Genomic DNA, 18942 nt, shown 5'->3' with positions numbered 1-18942 from the left:
TATGCCGAAATTTGGCACACTTACCCTAAGTACATTGATATCCTTCGAGATAATTCAATTCGACGATAGAGTTGCTTAACTTTATAGGTTTTTTTAGTGAAGAAGTCATTGGAGGCACATCTACACCAAGATCGCCAGGGAGACAAAGTCGATATCTCTTACCGTTTGTCCCCTAAGTTTCTAAGACATGAATATTCGAAAAACATCTCCATTTCATTTTGTAGACATTTGACTTTGATCTTGAACAATTTAAATTGGTGAATTTTTGATCATGGGTATTTTAAACGAATAGTATCCCTGGACTACCTCCAATCATATGCAAAAATTTAAACAAAAATGTTGAATCAGTTTTGAAAACGGAATCAAAAAGAATGATCTTTTTTAATGAAAGGCGGTGCAGAAAAAAAAATAATATTTTTATAAATATCGACTTAGGGTAAGTGTGCCAAATTTCGGCATGATGGAAGTGCCAAAGTCTCAAAGTTGATATGTAATATTCTTAATATAAATTGAAAAATTTTTTATTTCTTCTTCTTAAGTAGTGTTACTTGAAACTTGTAGACAGTTTATCGTCTTCATTATCTCTAAAATCATTCTTAATATATTTTAAAATGAATAAAAATGTAGACATAACTTCAGTACCCTATTTCGGCCACCTTCATTCTCATAGTTTCTTGCCCTTCGGGAATTCTTCCAATATCTTTTTCACATCTTTTTGTATCTCGAAGCTACATTTTTTGTTATTTTTTGCATTGTATAATCTTTAGAGTATGTGAAAACTAAAAATTTATGGAAATCCAAGGAATAAAAAAGGTGGCCGGAATTGCACGCTGGTCGAAATTTGGTACACTTACCCTATAAGGCAAGGGGTCACTAAAATCAAATATCAATATCTCTTACCGTTTGGCTGCGGTTCAAAAAAAAATAAAATAAAATATGGAAAATCCATGAAACGAATCAAAATTTCAGAATTTCAAAATTTCGCCAGTTCATTATTTATATTGATACGTAAAGAGACGAAATAACAATATATCAAAATCGATTAATTATATCAATCGCTCAGCTTTCGTTTTCGATCAATAAAATGAAACTTTTATTAACATTCTGCACAACATTAATTTTATTAAGAACTTTGTAAGAGAAGGTAAATAGGTAAAATCTGTCATGACATAAGCTCATACACCAGCTTATTCAGAATTTCTTAATTCATCTCACTACATGTGTGATTTATTATTCTCTCACTCATGCAATAAATCGACCACGATATACGCAATTTTTCGCGGAATACGTGATAAAAGTCGCGTAAATTATTTTGTCATAAAGAAATTCCCAATGAATTTCCTTGGAATTTTCATTAAAAAGGCACTAGAGTGAGAAAATGAAGAAAAAAGAGTTTTTAATCCAAGTGCGGTGTGGTTGACAGTGAAAAGAGATCATGTAATTGTTGTGCAACATTTTGCAGCTCACTGTTGTTTACTATTTCATATGGTTTCTTTACCATACCCGCCTAACCCTTCCCCAGTTGTAAGTTTGCCAAGAAGAGAACTTGTGACTCAATCAATCTAATCTCCATGCTCAACGCGACAAACAACTCCAAGATTTTCCATCACATCATTTTGCTTACAATGAGCTTTTAAGAGATGCATCAAGTTAAATTGATTAGCAATATATTTAATTCCACGATTTCTTCACATAATTTGAAGGCATTTCGAAGATTGTTTCGATGCATTCAATATTATATATATTGGACTTTTTCAAGTCAAGGCAAAAGTATTTAATTAAAGAAGTTAGAATGAGATAAAAAAATATGCTTAAGATTAATTGTAATGATTCTCATGATGGTAAAAATAGAATAAAGAAGAGAATGCTACAAACTGAGAATTGATGAATTCATTATAAATTATTCTCTGCATTCGTCACAGTTTTCATTGGGGGGATATTGTGAAAAATGTTTACAATGGAATATTTTGGAAGATTTTCCTTGAATTAATCATTAGGTCACATGCAACTTAAAATTCTTAACCTATAACACAATAATTATACTGATGTTTTTTTTTTCAAAAAAGCAGATGCTATTTTTTTTGTAGAAAACAAAACTACAAGTGTGAGTTACAGAAATTTTCCAGAAATTGTAGAATTAAGGGGTCAATAATCGCAAGAAAAAAAATCTTACATCAAACGATTCATTGACGGCGGTGAGATGTTTCAGACATGTATTTGGCGTTGGAATATTTAAATCTATTAATATCTTAGAAATAAAGTAAATATTTTCTGTTTGAAGTACCCAAGGGAAGTAAATTGAAGATAGAGTTCAACTTAAATAACTTATGTTCTTTTTGAAATACGAATGAGAGCAAAGGGAACACAGTTAGGGTAATTGTACCAAATTTCGGCCAGCTTGCTATTTCGACCATTTATTTTGTTCCTCAAATTGCCATGAATTTTTAGTTTTTTACAATTTTCTTGGTTAGAGATTAATCTGGAAGTTCATAAATAATTTGGTTTTCGGCTTTTTTCTGTAAAAACATTTCTCTTATCTCGCATTATATACAAAACGATTAGAGAAAAATAAAAATAAAAAAATGTACTCGTAAAATTCAAGTAAAAACATAAATAAAAATAAATAAAAACATTGTAAGAATTGAAAAGACATTTTAAATTGAGAAATATTGGAGAAATTTTCTGAGAAAAACAGATTACATTAATGTGTAGAACGTAGTGTTTACAAGGGTCAATTAACTGATCGAGATAGTCAGTTCTAACGCAGCATAAATAAATTAGCTGATTTTATGGGAAAGTATGGCAAAGTCATCATTCTTTCACCTCTTAACATCTCCACAACTAGAAATAGAAATAAACAGATAAAAATCCGGCTAGAAAGTCACGATGAAGGGTAGAAACGCACAATGTTTAAAACTAATTTCTAATCAGGGAATATCAATATATGATGCTGAATTAATTTGTTTGACCAGAGTGAAAAACAAAAAACATCAAATAGAAAATTACTCAAGGATGGAATCACATGAAATGCATTGACGTCATATTTTCGCGGCAGTGTCTGTTGATTCTCGCGTGAGATACAATCTGTAAAATGTTTTGAATTTTGTGGTTAAATTTGTCTGAGGGGCATATTATTTTGCCAATGCGTGATTGTGTGTGTGTCGATATTTAATTTGAAAGAAAAAAATCCCATTGATTAATTTTCACTGAAAATCCTTCGTTATCTCGTCAAAATTCACTAATGGAAATTTTACAACTGAAAGTGGTCAGTTTGTTTGATGTACAAACACTGACAGTTCGATATGTTTTTATAACATTTTATATTTACATAACTGATGCAAAATATTTCCACTCTTTTAGACATTTCCCTTCTGGGGATGCAAATATTGCAAATTCGATGAGAGAAAATTTTGACGAAAGAAAAATGGTATATTAAAAAAAATTTTTGGATGAGTCAGAAGAAAATTTCTCTTTAACGAAAATCATTTGAATAAATTTATGACAATGAATATTATGGAATGCTCGGAATGGAAGAATAAACTTCATTTTAATGCCATTCTCTCATCCTCATTCCATCCAAAGCTATATGTGACTTTATTAATCTGCTAGAGCGAAAGAGAATGGAGGGCATTGTTAGACAAACATCTTGTGGAATGTCTCATTTAATCAATGATTTCTACATTGACTTGATTTTTGCAGATGTCTTATTGTTCTCTTTGAGACTTGCTTCTAATTCTTCTCGTGAAATAATATGAACATGATGTACATTTGCATAGTTCCTTTCTAAAACAAATATTAAGAATATCTAATCTATCTATGTATGAACACAACCTGTTATTGCCCACACTTAAATAAATATTTAATTGGATAATGCTTAAGTTAAATATAATTCTAGCTAGGATAATTCATTTTTATATAGGTTAAACTCAATCACACTGATTTCCCAAAGTTTCATCTTAAAATACGTTAAAAACAATCTAATTTTCTCCTAAAAATTTTGAAATATATTTTGAAATACTATCACATGTGGGATAAAATCAATCGATTCAATCAATCAATCAATTATTTCTAAAACTATATATATCATACTTCCCTTAGTTTTCAAAAATTCTGGGATATTTCTGAGATAAAATCATATTATTGAAAAAAATCCACTGTTATGGCATCTACACACTAAAAGCAGTTTTCGCCAAAAATTGCCTTATTTCAAAATTTTTGACGTTTCTGCCTACATCTAGGGGAAATTTTCTTTAAAAAAGCATTAATTTTAATATGCTCCTAGAAGCCTTTATACTAGTTTGTGGATAATTAGGGAATTTTCCTGTGTGGAGCTACAGTAGACTTTCTCTCAATCGGGAATATGGGGCAAAATGTCATCCGGTTTAGCGATAGAATTCAGCGTCAAAGCCTTTGCAAATATCACAAAAAGCGCACAATTATAAAGAATCACGATAAAATAGGAAGAACTACAGCGAATTTGAGCGAATTAGCTTCATAATTAAACGTAAAAATTGACAACAAAATTTGTTGCCCGATTGAAAAAGAGCCGATTGAGTGAGAGTCTACTGTATTTATAAAAGTAATATTTTAATATTAAAAAAAAAATGTTGGTGGTAAATGTAACACGACCTGTACCAAGCCGACTGACAATAGAAATTTTCAGTTTTTTCATAAAAAAAGTGAAACCTGTTGAGTAGTATTTTGTGATTTCTGTCATTAAAAAATTACGAATAAGTAATAAAATAATTTTAATGCGTGCTCTGATTGGTTGTAGCTTCAATTTTCAAAGTATATTCAGAGATCTAGCGATCTCTGAATATACTTTAATGATATATAAAATAAACACAGTTACGTTACGGAAGTTACAACTTTTCGTACTTAAATAAATGTCCACTTGCATACCTTGTCCACAAAAACAGTTTCTAATTTTTATTGGTTGCCATTGCAAGTTTTTTTTTTTTTTTTCAAAATACTGGAAAATACTAAAGTTTAAAAAACTATTTTATTGCATATTTTAGTGTATTCGCTTTCTTATACATAGACCCTTTTCAAGATTAATTTTATAAGTGTAGTTTGCTTAAGGGCTCTACACATTGGGAACAATTTTCGTCAAAAAATACGTCAAAAAAATTTGAGGGAAATTGTCTGTAGCACTGTAAGTGGAAACGTCAAAATTCTGTCAAAAATGCAATTTATTGTTTAGTCGGATTTAATTGGATGGAGTTGGAGTATTCAGAGGAGTTGCAGTTTCTAACGAGAGCTTTCCAAAACACCATTTTTTTCATATTCTGGCAATTAAAACCAGAGATATGGCCATTTGAAAATTAAAATTTTCACCCTTTTCTAACTCGGGTCGGGAAGTCGGGGAGACTTAACTTTTTTTTTAATTCAAAGCTTTTAGATCTAGATATAACATAATAAAATTTTCGAGCAATCGATGTCATATTAGGGACTGAGTTATTGTAAGAACAAAATTTGGGGGTGTTTCAAAATGGCGACAGGGAGGTGAATCTAGTATCACCTACTTCTAACCGCCCATCGACAATTAACCTCTGCCGAAAACCGCTTAGCGATATCTTTCCGTTTTCTCCAGAAGAGGTTAAACGACGTGTTCGGTACGCGGAACACCTTTCACCTCGAACCACAGAATCTGAGACTATAAAGAATCTCAATTAAAAATATTGCTATGATAAATTTTCATCAAAATGGAGTATTTTAAAGTAAAATGCTGGAAAGTGTGCACGAAATTCGAGTTAAACTGCTTTATTTTGACGAAAATTTCTAATGTTATCTTAAAAATTGACACTTTTATTATGAAATTTAATGAAAAGCTGTGTATATCCTTATGAGCTCTAAACTTTTTAGAAAGTTATGTTCGTATATGGCATTATTAAAGAAATTTCATCAAAATCGAGCATTTTGTAGTAGATCGCTCGTGCGCGTCCATGGACGTAAAACCGTCCATGGACGTGCACATAAAATCGCTTCAAAATGCTCTATTTTGACGAAAATTTCTTCTAATAAGTATAAATCATGAAATATCTTTATAAATTGACATCTTATTGCAATTTGCAATGGAAAACTACAGCCTTATGGCCTTTACATGCTGTAGAGAAATTTATGTCCATATTTGGCATTACTGGAAAAAAGTATCAATTTTCACTGTAATGGTCTTTACACAGTAGACAAATTTATGTCCATATGGAAGAGTTTTTCCTACACAAGCGTAGGGAATTTGCTTTATTATGGACATAAATTTCTGTAGTGTGTAGAGGCCATAAAGGTGTAAACACTTTGCTTCAATATGCCAAATATTGACAAAAATGAAGCTCTGGGAAATGTGAGAAAATTTCATTAAAATGAAGCATTTTGATGGAATTTACTTCAAAATGTACCATTTTGACAAGATCACGATATCACAATGTGCGAAAGTCTTTAATGGTCTTTACACAGACTTTACACTTTCATTAATATTTGGCTTATTGAAGGAAATTGTTTTTGCTTGTAGGGAAAGCTACGAACATTTCATATTTTCTTATATTCCTTTAATGAATCAGACTAAATTTTTGCAGAAAATGTGTGTTTCTTGGATAGGGCCAGCCCGATTCATTAACGGATTAATATGATGTGTTCGAAGCCAGAGTGTATGCGAAGTCTGAAAGCCGCTGCCTACAGAAACTGTCAAATTTTCTTGAAAAATGCCAAATATGGACATAAATTTCTCTGTAGAGATTCATCAAATTTGACTGTTTCGAATATAAAGACTTTGTCATGGAATATGAATAAGTTTTTCAAGTGTGTTAAAAAATAAAAATGATATTTTAAACAAGTGCAATATTATAATTAAATTTCAAGATTTACTAGGAGTATAGAAGTATATGGTTTAAAAAATATATATTTTGAAATTCACAAATTTTCACATATTTTGAGAAAACCACGAATCATTATTAAATTTGTTCAGTCCCCTAAAGATTACGTCTATATTAGGCCTCTTTGTTGCAAAACCTCTTTGATTTTTGTGGCAAAATCCACTTGATTTTAAGCTTCTGATTCATTTTGTAAAATGAAACAGAGAGGGAAAAAGATTTGGCTAAATGATGTGGTAGGCGGAAGATTGTAATTTCTCCTGAGGTTTGGTGCTTCTCTTGGCATTTGGCTCTTTTTGCGGAGGTGCCTCAAAATGAATGAGTTTTGCGAGCAAATACCAAAGCCACAAACAAATAGAGTGGTAAAAAGAATGAATGGTTTTTGGCCTCTAAACATTTCACATTTATTCATTTGTTAGATGGTATAATATAATACCAGTAAATTCTTTTAGAGAGCTAGTAAAAAAAAAATATAGTTCATTTAACTAGTTTAGCATACACGTCATAGAATTGGAATTCAGGGTATTTGTCAGTGTTGCAGAGAGAATGTTAGTAATTTTAAGTTGAAATTTGTCTTGAGCAATACACAAAGTCATGCAATGGAACAATGATTGTCTAGACGGAATTCTGTACAAGGTTCATCTCGCAGAACTTTGTAATGCAGAGAAGTATTAAATTATCAATTTTGCAAGTTTCCTATCGTCTCACACAATCAGTCCCTTTATTCTACTTTTCACTCCAACGCTCATCTTGAAGTATATAGATAGAGTTTCACTGGGATGAATGCAACTCTTTCTTTACTTTAAATTATTCTCTGGTCAATTCTCTCTTACTTCTTTCTTACTTAGCCGTTTCTTGGGGTCCCCGTTGTTCATTAAGCCAATTTATCCTCAGCATAACATTCCTCCAGCAAATGCACTTTTGTGCTTGTTTATGCCATTTCCGAGTGTTCATTGGGTTGTTTCTTTAAATTCCAAACCATCATCTTGTGCTTCTTTTCAAAGTATTAAGAGATAGAGTAGTAACATTGCATTCCTTTGACCAAATTGCAAAGAAAATGTTTCTCGAAACTTGAGAACGTTGATTTATTTTCTTGCTGTCGGGAGAAAATTCTTAGCTGAAAATTCATTTTAACTTTAGTAATGATTTGTTTCTTCTGCGGATTAGTAAAGTTGTTGAAATTCTAGTTTTGCACAACTTTTGCTTTATCTGACGATTCTATGAATAATTTTGTTATGAAGATAATAAAATTATGTCTTATAGCGAAGTTTATGTTAAGAGAATGTGAGAATTGAGGAATATTTTAGTTTTATACATCGTTGGATGTTAATACAATACTGTTCCCTTTTCCTTGTAGTATTTTGGTTTATAGTTTTGCAATAATTAAAAAAATTGATTGTTTTTGTTTAATTAAGCAAATTACTCAGAAAACTGGGATATATATATTTTAAATAAAGAGTGACAAAGTGTTCCAGATTTGCGAAGTGCTTAAACTCGTAACTTATGCCCTAGACACACTTAAGACTTAAGCCGAGAGACGACTTACTGAAAAATTATTGAAATGTTGTTTAATCATTATTTCGAATATAATTATACTAAGCCGCCTTTCGGCTAATCCTCAGGTCTGTCGAGGCCCTTTGATACTATATCTTAACAATATTTTTTTTTTACTTTTTTAAGTTCAATTAATAAAGAAAAGCATAGTGTTTACGAATATGACAATACTGCTATTTTTTACAATTTCTTTTTGAGTTTACTGATTTATAACCGACGTATAATTACTGAAAAGATCGCTCAAAATGTTTTAGAAGTAATACAAATTACGCTCTAGACACACTTATGACCTAAGCCGAAAGACGGCTTAACGTAATTGTAATCAAAATAATTATCAGATTACATTTACATCAGTGTCTGATTAATCCGGCTCTCGTCTTAAGCCGAGAAACGGCTTAGTTAATGGAAAACTGATGGACATTTAGACAAATCATTATTTTGAATATAATAAGCCGTCTCTCGGCTTAAGTCGTGAGTGTGTCTAGGGCATTAAATTTCGCGTAACGATCAGTTTTCGCTTTATAGCTGATTTGTATCGGTTCAGACTTGTCAAAAAAATCAGGAACTTATCAATAAGCACAAACACAACCACACTTTTGGAGTCTGAAGATTTACTGTGTACGAACCATGCCAACATTCCTCTATAGACTTATTGAGGGGGGGGGGGGTCACTGAATACCGGAATTCGTTATCTCTTACCGTTTAACTGCAAGACCAATATAGGGTAAGTGTGCCAAATTTCGGCATAGTTGCATATAAGCACCGAAGTCCTAAGTTTGAAATGCAATAATTTTAATTCATAATGATATTTTTTGTTACTTCCTTTTCGGGAAGGTTGTGTGGAATCTTGAAAACTACAGTGAGTGTCAATAGTTTGTTGCCTAATGGATGTTTGAGAAATCAAGTGAAAAAAATGATAGAAAAAAATACTTTTCCAAATTTTTCTTTTTGCAGATGAGTTCCTTGTAATCCGTAGATATTATTTATAGTTTTCAAAAAAAATAATTAATTTTATTTCATATCAAAAATAATTGTTTTCCAAAAGTTGGTCATTTTTGAAAAATCAAAAGTTTGTTGCCTCATTAAAAAAAACTAATTAAAAATGGTGAAAACGTGCAACCAACTTTATGTAAACCGGTTACATTTTGAGCTTATGTCATTTGATAGGCAAATGGTGGATTTATACATTTTTAAGGCTGTCAATGGTAAATATATAGGTGTAAAAGTGATGATAAATAACAAGAAATAATCAGTTTTTTGATAATTCATAATTTAGGTTATAATGGCAAATTACAAATAGTTGAAAGGTGGGATATTGTCCAGAGATACTGCTGGAAGGAATCGGCGTCGCTTAATTGCCAAATTTTATGGAAATTCATGAAAAGTTATACATAAAATGGTCAAATATTATAGTTATGAGGCACGAGTACATCTGAAAAACGCTACTGGTAAACCCAGGGTTTCGACTCAGAAAGTCGATAACCGCATTCTAGGTATCTCTGATAGTAACCCCATGATGTTTGCTTCAAAAATTCAAAGTCGGCTGGTTACAGAAGGCATACAGACTTCAAATGCTTCGAAAATCAAACTCAAAATGAAAGAAAATATAAGAATAGGTACTTGGCTCGCAAGATTCCATTGGTAACCAAAACCAAACTGCGTAAGAGGTTGTATTTTTCCGTTTTTAGCATGCTCCAAGTGAATTTACAACCTTTTAACCAGATTGGTTTTGTTTACCAATGGAAACCTGCAAACCAAGTAATTGTTCTTACCACTTTCATTAAATTGCGGTTGGTTTTGAAGCCTGTATGCCTTCTGTAACCAGCCGACTCTGAATTTTTGAAGCAAACATCATGGGGTTACTATCAGAGATACCTAAAATGCGGTTATCGACTTTCTGAGTCGAAACCCTGGGTCTACCAGTAGCGTTTTTCAAATGTACTCGTGCTTCATCACTATAATATTTGACCATTTTATGTTTAACTTTTCATGAATTTCCATAAAATTTGGAAATTAAGCGACGCCGATTCCTTCCAACAGTATCTCTGGACAATATCCCACCTTTCAACTTTTTGTAATTTGCCATTGTAACCTAAATTATGAATTATCAAAAAACTGATTATTTCTTGTTATTTATCATCACACTTACACCTATATATTTACCATTGACAGCCTTAAAAATGTACAAATCCACCATTTGCCTCTCAAATGACATAAGCTTAAAATGTAACCGGTTTACATAAAGTTGGTTGCACGTTTTCACCATTTTTAATTAGTTTTTTTAATGAGGCAACAAACTTTTGATTTTTCAAAAATGACCAACTTTTGGAAAACAATTATTTTTGATATGAAATAAAATTAATTATTTTTTTTGAAAACTATAAATAATATCTACGGATTACAAGGAACTCATCTGCAAAAAGAAAAATTTGGAAAAGTATTTTTTTCTATCATTTTTTTCACTTGATTTCTCAAACATCCATTAGGCAACAAACTATTGACACTCACTGTAGTTTATCATTTTTGTTTTCTTTAAATCACTTCCTTAAATGTTGAAAAATTAATAATAATATGGACATTGCTTTGGGTAGTATTCCGTCCACTTTGTGTGAAATACCGGCCACCTTTTTTCTGACCACATTTTGTGACGCAACGGATAGAAAATTTCAAAACGTCTAACGGAACGAGTTCAATATTTAGTTTAATATGTTTATATGATCCACAAACCCTGATATCTTCCGTGTAATTTGTCCTGAAGACCTGAAGAGTAGCATCTCAAATTTACGCGTAGATTCCCGTAGCAATTTGCCCTTCCTGAACTCTTCCAAGGCCTTTTCCACATCATCTTTTTCATAGAAGCGATGGTTTTTTCTATGGACATTGGAGAACTCAGAAATTGAAAAAAAAAACACCAAATGAATAGGAAATTTAGGAAAGCAAAAGATTTTACCGGAATAGGCAACATTACCTCACCGGAGAGACGCTCACAAAGTATATACTTTTTTACGCGAAATAAAGGATTCATCTGGGAAATTTCACCCAAAAGTTAAAGATTGATTCACTATTAACATAAACAGAAACAATCTTTAATGAAAACTAATCAATTTTCATGAAAAACACCGGAGGAAAACCTTTTACACTTCACCACAAATCACAAGACTGCTAGAAACACAAATGATCTGTCACATTTTTTGTAAGACTCTTTCCACACTGAGTTTTTACAACGCAATTTAAATCCAAATTATACCTAAAATTTAACGGTCTTTGTGTTAATACATCCAAAAATGAATAAATATTTAAAAGCAAAATGAATTCATTGACTATTCGAAGATAACATACATAATTTTAATTAATTTATTTCCATGGCCGAAATTACACTCAAAGTGGCCGAAATTTGGCACACTTCCCCTATGAATAATAAATGAAAATTTTCGAACAAATTAAGAGATCTTTTTCCAATTTACTGCCGATTGAGCCAGATGCAGTCGAGTTAGAATTTCCAAGACCTCTCTAAAAAATCCAAATCTATTTCTTTGAGTTCGAGCAGTAAAATGCAAGTTGTATTAATGGTTCTTGGGTCGCCTTATACGGGAGACCCTCGAAAGTCCCAAGACGCTATCTCTTACAGTGTTTTCCGTAGATAGCCTGCGACGAATCAGACGGATTGATTAGATCCCCTATAAAAGATGTCGAAAAATATCGCAAAGTGCAACAATAGAACAATGGAATCTGCCGTGATACATATTAAACCTTCAAAATAATAATTTAGATTGAAATTGTTACTATATGGAAAATTCCTATCAGAATGACTTTCAAGAATACACGAATGTCTTTCACCTTCAATCTCATCTCAAATCACCCAAACTTCCTGATATCAAATGGATGAGTTTATTTTGGTGTTTTGGGAAAGGAGGAAATGAAGATATTTCAGACACTATAATATGTACAGTGAGTGTCAATAGTTTGTTGCCTAATGAATGTTTGAAAAATCAAGTGAAAAAAATGATAGAAAAAAATACTTTTCCAAATTTTTCTTTTTGCAGATGAGTTCCTTGTAATCCGTAGATATTATTTATAGTTTTCAAAAAAAATAATTAATTATATTTCATATCAAAAATAATTATTTTCCAAAAGTTGGTCATTTTTGAAAAATCAAAAGTTTGTTGCCTCATTAAAAAAACTAATTCAAAATGGTGAAAACGTGCAACCAACTTTATGTAAACCGGTTACATTTTGAGCTTATGTCATTTGATAGGCAAATGGTGGATTTGTACATTTTTAAGGCTGTCAATGGTAAATATATAGGTGTAAAAGTGATGATAAATAACAAGAAATAATCAGTTTTTTGATAATTCATAATTTAGGTTATAATGGCAAATTACAAAAAGTTGAAAGGTGGGATATTGTCCAGAGATACTGCCGGAACGAATCTGCGTAGTTAATTGCGAAATTTAATAGAAAATTACGAAAGGTTAGACATAAAATATTCAAATATTATATTAATGAGGTACGAGTACATCTGAAAAACGTTACTGGCAGACCTAGGGTATCGACTCAGAGGGTTGATAACAGCATTGTAAGTATCTCTGATAGTGACCCAATGATGTCTGCTTCATAAATTAAAAGATAGTTGGTTACTGAAGGAACACAGGTCCCTACAGTTACAAAAACGAGCTCATATTGAAAGAAAATGGTAAGAATGTTTGGGTGGCTCTCAATATTCCATTGGTTAGCTAGTTTAATCTGGTTAAAATATTGTAGTTTTACTTGTTTAACATGTTTCAAGTAAATTTACAACTTTTTATTCAGATTGGTCTTGCTTACCAATGGAATATTGAGAGCCACCCAAACATTCTTACCATTTTCTTTCAATATGAGCTCGTTTTTGTAACTGTAGGGACCTGTGTTCCTTCAGTAACCAACTATCTTTTAATTTATGAAGCAGACATCATCGGGTCACTATCAGAGATACTTACAATGCTGTTATCAACCCTCTGAGTCGATACCCTAGGTCTGCCAGTAACGTTTTTCAGATGTACTCGTACCTCATTAATATAATATTTGAATATTTTATGTCTAACCTTTCGTAATTTTCTATTAAATTTCGCAATTAACTACGCAGATTCGTTTTGGCAGTATCTCTGGACAATATCCCACCTTTCAACTTTTTGTAATTTGCCATTATAACCTAAATTATGAATTATCAAAAAACTGATTATTTCTTGTTATTTATCATCACTTTTACACCTATATATTTACCATTGACAGCCTTAAAAATGTACAAATCCACCATTTGCCTATCAAATGACATAAGCTCAAAATGTAACCGGTTTACATAAAGTTGGTTGCACGTTTTCACCATTTTGAATTAGTTTTTTTAATGAGGCAACAAACTTTTGATTTTTCAAAAATGACCAATTTTTGGAAAACAATTATTTTTGATATGAAATAAAATTAATTATTTTTTTTGAAAATTATAAATAATATCTACGGATTACAAGGAACTCATCTGCAAAAAGAAAAATTTGGAAAAGTATTTTTTTCTATCATTTTTTTCACTTGATTTCTCAAACATCCATTAGGCAACAAACTATTGACACTCACTGTATATATAGAGAGGGAAAATGATTTCAAGCTCAATTTTCTCAATGTGTCACTTCCTCAATTCCCAATTGCAATCCACTACCTCGTCTGGCACCCATCTTATATAGAACATCAAAAGGCAAGAAGATGTTCAATAAAATCAAGTAGTATACTGAATCCACGACATGTTCCGCAAATTGAATCAATTCCATTTGAAAGTGAAATTGATGGTGAAAAAGCATCTTGACGATCAGAAGGTATCTTGTATTATAGAAAATAAATTTCACATTCACATCTCTCTCATGTCGATTTTGTGAGTAATCTTCTAGCCTTCTAGAAAAGAAAAAATTTGCGCATATTCAAGGATGTTCCTATTCATGAGATTTCATCTGAAGTAAATATCTTGTCAAAAAAAATTAAAGCAAAAAATACTACTCAGGTGTAAGGCACTAAAAAACAACAAGCTAAAAAATTCCAGTAACTCCTATTTCCGGTATCTCGGTGAGATATTAACCCATACACAGTACACACCTAATTTTAACACGAAATGAGTGGTTAATTAAGAGAATTTATAAAGTTGAAAATATCGCTTGAGATATTTCAGTGTTAAAGGGGCACTCACTCATGACTCCTTCTAATGAGTTTACTCTCTTATTGCTTCTCTTGTGACTATAGTTAAAGAAGAAATTAAATAAAAGATATTAAACTCTGTCACTATTATATTCTTTCAAGAGGAAATATTAGATTATTATTATTATTTTTATTATTATTAATAGTCTCTGGGTAGGAGAAAGGAATTCAATGGGTACCTAACAATAGTGGTGCCTAGAGAAGAGAATTATTAAATTAATTCTTATTTACAAGTGAATAAAGATCAAAATAGCGCCAGAATTCGATATAAATAAATCAACGAGTGTCTCGATGTGGTTGAAGGAGACAGTGACTATTCAACACTTAGGATAACGTTTATCCAATCATTGTTTCGTAAAGAAATATTTTCTGAATTATTGAAAAATAACAGAGCTATTGCAATTAATTAAAAGAGTTTTAATTAAAATTTAAAAAGCCAACATAATTAAGCCAACAAAATTTAAAAAGCCAACATACCAAAATCCAAATATCCCGAATTTTTAAAAATGTCAGCTACTCTTATGCTCTTGACAGACTTACGACTTAAGACGCGAAACGGCTTAATGGAAAATGATGGAAAAGTAGTTTAACCATTATGTCGAATATAATTACGCTAAGCTGTCTCTCGCTCGGCTAATCCTCAGGTCTGTCAAGGCCCTTACGGTTGCATCCGCGCTGGTTGGAGCTATAACACTTAAGAATTCTTTCGCTCTCGGGATTTTGGTTTTTGAGATTTTTTTCTTTTCCGTATTATGGTTTTTGGTGTTTAGCTTTCGGAATTTTGGCGTTCAGGATTTTAACTATTTCGGGATATCGACTCATTCTTTCCATCCACAAGTAGATCTTGAAATCCATTATTTAATCACTCCATAATCACAGTAACTCTTTGTCAGCATTTTAGTGTGATATTTGATAAATTTTCCCCACCTTGTTCGAAAATTTAGTATAAAAATTCGAAATTGAATTTGAATTCTTCGAATATCAACGACTTTTTGTACAAATGGAGTTCCATTTACCTTTTATCCAAGACACTATTGGAGAATCAAAATCTACTTGTGTTTCGGCTCATTCAGAATTTTAGCTTTCAGGGTTTTAGCTTGGTCTTTTCGAAATTTTGACGTTCGGAATTTTGACAGGAACTACTTTATTCACATATAAACAAATTTTTTACTGCCACGTGTTATAATTGAAATAACCCCTCAAAAGGGAAGGTAGACGGATAACACGTGGGAGGAAAACATAACACATTTTATACTGGCAATATATATGCAGGACAAGACTGGACGGAACTTTGAACTTTGAAGGTGTAACCTACTCTATGTTTACTACCGCCCAGTTTCCCCTATATTGAAATAGAAGGGAGAATGATATGATCTGTCGTTGAACAGGTCCTCTATATTAGATATAACATTATAATAGAATTTCATCGAAAACGTTTAATAAACATTCGGTCAAGTAATTTGTAATTATTGGTTTGGTGAAGGTATATCAATGGGATCGTGCGATCCCTCGTTGCATAGGTCCAATTGTAACTAAAATTTCATAAAGGCCTCTACACATTGAGAGCAATTTTGGTCAAAAATAGATCTTTAGAAGGAACTCATGTACACTGCTGTAAGTGGATAACGTCAATTTTCTGTCAAAAATACATTTTTTAACGAAGACTGCTCCCAATATACAAAGAACAGGCCTTGAAAAAACCGTGTGCGGTTTTCGAAATATTTTACATCGAATTTTCGAAAATCGATATTTCAATTTAATCAGTTAAGAGCTTGGTTAGGTATGATTCTCTCATAATCACACCTAATGTAATCCTCGGATTTTCTCTAACACCTCCAATGGGTCTTACAGAACATATTTCGGACGTAACTGATTTCAAAAATGACCAGCCACCAATTTAAAGTGAAATGTGGGAAGTTCCACTTTAAAACAAGGAAAATTGAATGATAAATACTCAAAATACATCGAAGTGGCAAATAAAGAATCACATCTACCATAAGCAGTCTAGTTTCATCACTGCACAAATCAGAAAGTAGTAATCACACCTATTGTAATCCTTGTTTTTTCTCTAACGTCTCGAATCTGTCTTACAGAACATTTTTTGAACATCAGTGATTACCAGTGATTAATTTAAAGTAAAGTGTGAAAAGTTCCGCTTGAAAACAAAGCAAATTGGATGAAAAATTCTCAAAACGCACCGCATGGGCAATGAATGAATCACATCTGCCATAAGCAGATTCAGGCTCAATGTTCAATTTGACAGAAGTGAAATAAGAACATGTGATGAAGTCTCATTTTGATGGGGAAGTGCGTGTTTTCCTTCCAGACTTTAGTGAAAATTGTTTAATATCCCAATTTTCTTGTGAATTTATTCAGTGGAATCTCTGATGAGTCAAATATCCCGAGCGGCATGCACAGTGTGACCCAAAACAGTGAGGAATTCTCAAATTCGGTGGTCAGTAATTTTGACAGATGTTTTTACGAAGCTGCAAAATTCAATTTTCCTGAGCTGCAAGGGTGGTAATTTTCATGAATTTTCCTCCACCCACAAAAACAACTCCCTTCAAGCAAAAGATTTTCACGGTAAATATTAACCCTAATAAACCTTTATAACTTGGAATAGTTGCTTTTTCGAAAAGACACTTGAAGTGTGCAAAAATGCATAAAATATTACACATCAAAAAAAGAAATGAATTACGATTTTAGGCCCATTTTTTATTTTTGCCATTTGGATCCAGAAAAAAGGCCTAGGCTTCCAAGTTTGTCAGGAAATGTGAGACGTAGAACTATCTTTTAGATTATATGTCTATGAATGAAATTCATTTAGTAACTTGAAAAAAAAATCAACTTTTACGAAGGTGCAAAACCTTCCCCTAGATCTTTTCAGGAAATTTCAGGTATTGGACTATAGCTATTAAAATTCATTATATTAATTATTATTACAAATAAATATTCATTAAAAATATACATTTAAAAAATGAGTTGTTTAAAGCATGAGTCGTCCGAAAGTATAGCGCGCTCTCCCCTAGTAAAAGAACTTTTTATATAATTTTCATAATAAATTTTTAAGCGAACGTAAATGGTGTTCGCGGTTTTTCTGCAAGGAGTGTGTCTCATGTAAAAATATTTTGATGTATCGGCAAAACTCTTGGCCACTACAGAGCAATATTCTTGCGTTCAACAACGTGGCAAGAGAGCATACACACAATCATCAAGGCAAGAAAGTACGAGTGTTTCACAGATAAGACGGCAAAAAATAAATAAATACACATACTATAAATATAGTATAATGTACTTATATGAGTGGGACACATTGAGAAATGAAAGACAGAGAGAGAGAGACATGGAGAGGCAGAATATTATGATCAGTAAGAATGGGATGGGGAAAAAGAGTTGCGATTGCAAAGCGAATGTCTGAGAAAAGTTGTAATATTCAGTATGTTGGATTTGATTGAGCACTCAACATCGGTTCTTTCGTTTTTATTCCACGTCGTCCAACATTAGGAGACGGACATAAGCAACTGAGGGTGGGACAATTGTGCACAACTATTGGAATGCTGAGCATGGAAGTGGCCTATCGCACCAAAATGACCATCTCACCCACGCAAACGGGCAGGGATAATACAATTATGCTGAAAAGTGATCATTTTCTCAAGGATATCAGTCCCAAGCACATCAGATACCATCACAGCAATAGAAAAACGTGAGTATTTTTTATTCGAACTACAAAAAAAATTGTTATTTTGGATTTACCAGTGTTTTGAAAATGAATTTACAAAAAAAAACTGTGATATGTGAAGAAAAACCTGTGATATCAGTTGAATGATTTGTGAGGTACATGAGGGAAAGTTGCTGACGCCGCAACCGGCTGGTGGTTAATAATAGAATATTGAGCCATGCTCTTACCTTTTTTGAGTGTTTATCGTAGCGACTCGATTAATTTTTGTATCAATTTACAACATTTGGTGATAAAGGGAAGGGTGTTCAAAGTTACCGGTTTTCGAAAGGGGTTAAAGTACATTCTGATTTTGATCAGGTACTCCAGTTTACTGCGCAGTATCTGAATTTTTGGAAATAGCTAGTTGAGTTTTAGCTATTTTACTAAAAAAGATAAAGATTGTATAAAAAGATTTTTAAAAAGAATTTTTAAAAAGATTTAAACATTTTTAAGGTGTTTATTTTTTCTTGGCGATTTATGTAAAACGCCGTGTTATTTTTTTGCTTGTCAAGTGGTTATAAAAAATCAAAATTTTGGCAAATTGACAAACTCATTTTGTTGATTGATAAATTAACAAAATTTTGAATTTTT

The 18942-nt window shown here is 32.0% G+C and overlaps 1 protein-coding gene across 1 annotated transcript in view; it reads left to right on the top strand.

Annotated features, from left to right (window-relative positions):
- Positions 1-18942, top strand: part of LOC129801896 (autophagy-related protein 13 homolog) — a 73454-nt gene that overhangs the window by 35917 nt on the left and 18595 nt on the right. The window contains exon 3 of the mRNA XM_055847331.1: positions 18138-18336. Within this exon, the coding sequence (XP_055703306.1) occupies positions 18138-18336 (199 nt within the window). The remainder of the gene's footprint in view (positions 1-18137; positions 18337-18942) is intronic.

Source organism: Phlebotomus papatasi, chromosome 2, assembly GCF_024763615.1.
Source record: "Phlebotomus papatasi isolate M1 chromosome 2, Ppap_2.1, whole genome shotgun sequence".
NCBI classification, from domain to species: Eukaryota; Metazoa; Arthropoda; class Insecta; order Diptera; family Psychodidae; genus Phlebotomus; species Phlebotomus papatasi.
The sequence above is the reverse complement of the archived record's forward strand: the minus strand, read 5'-3'. Positions and strand labels throughout refer to the sequence as shown.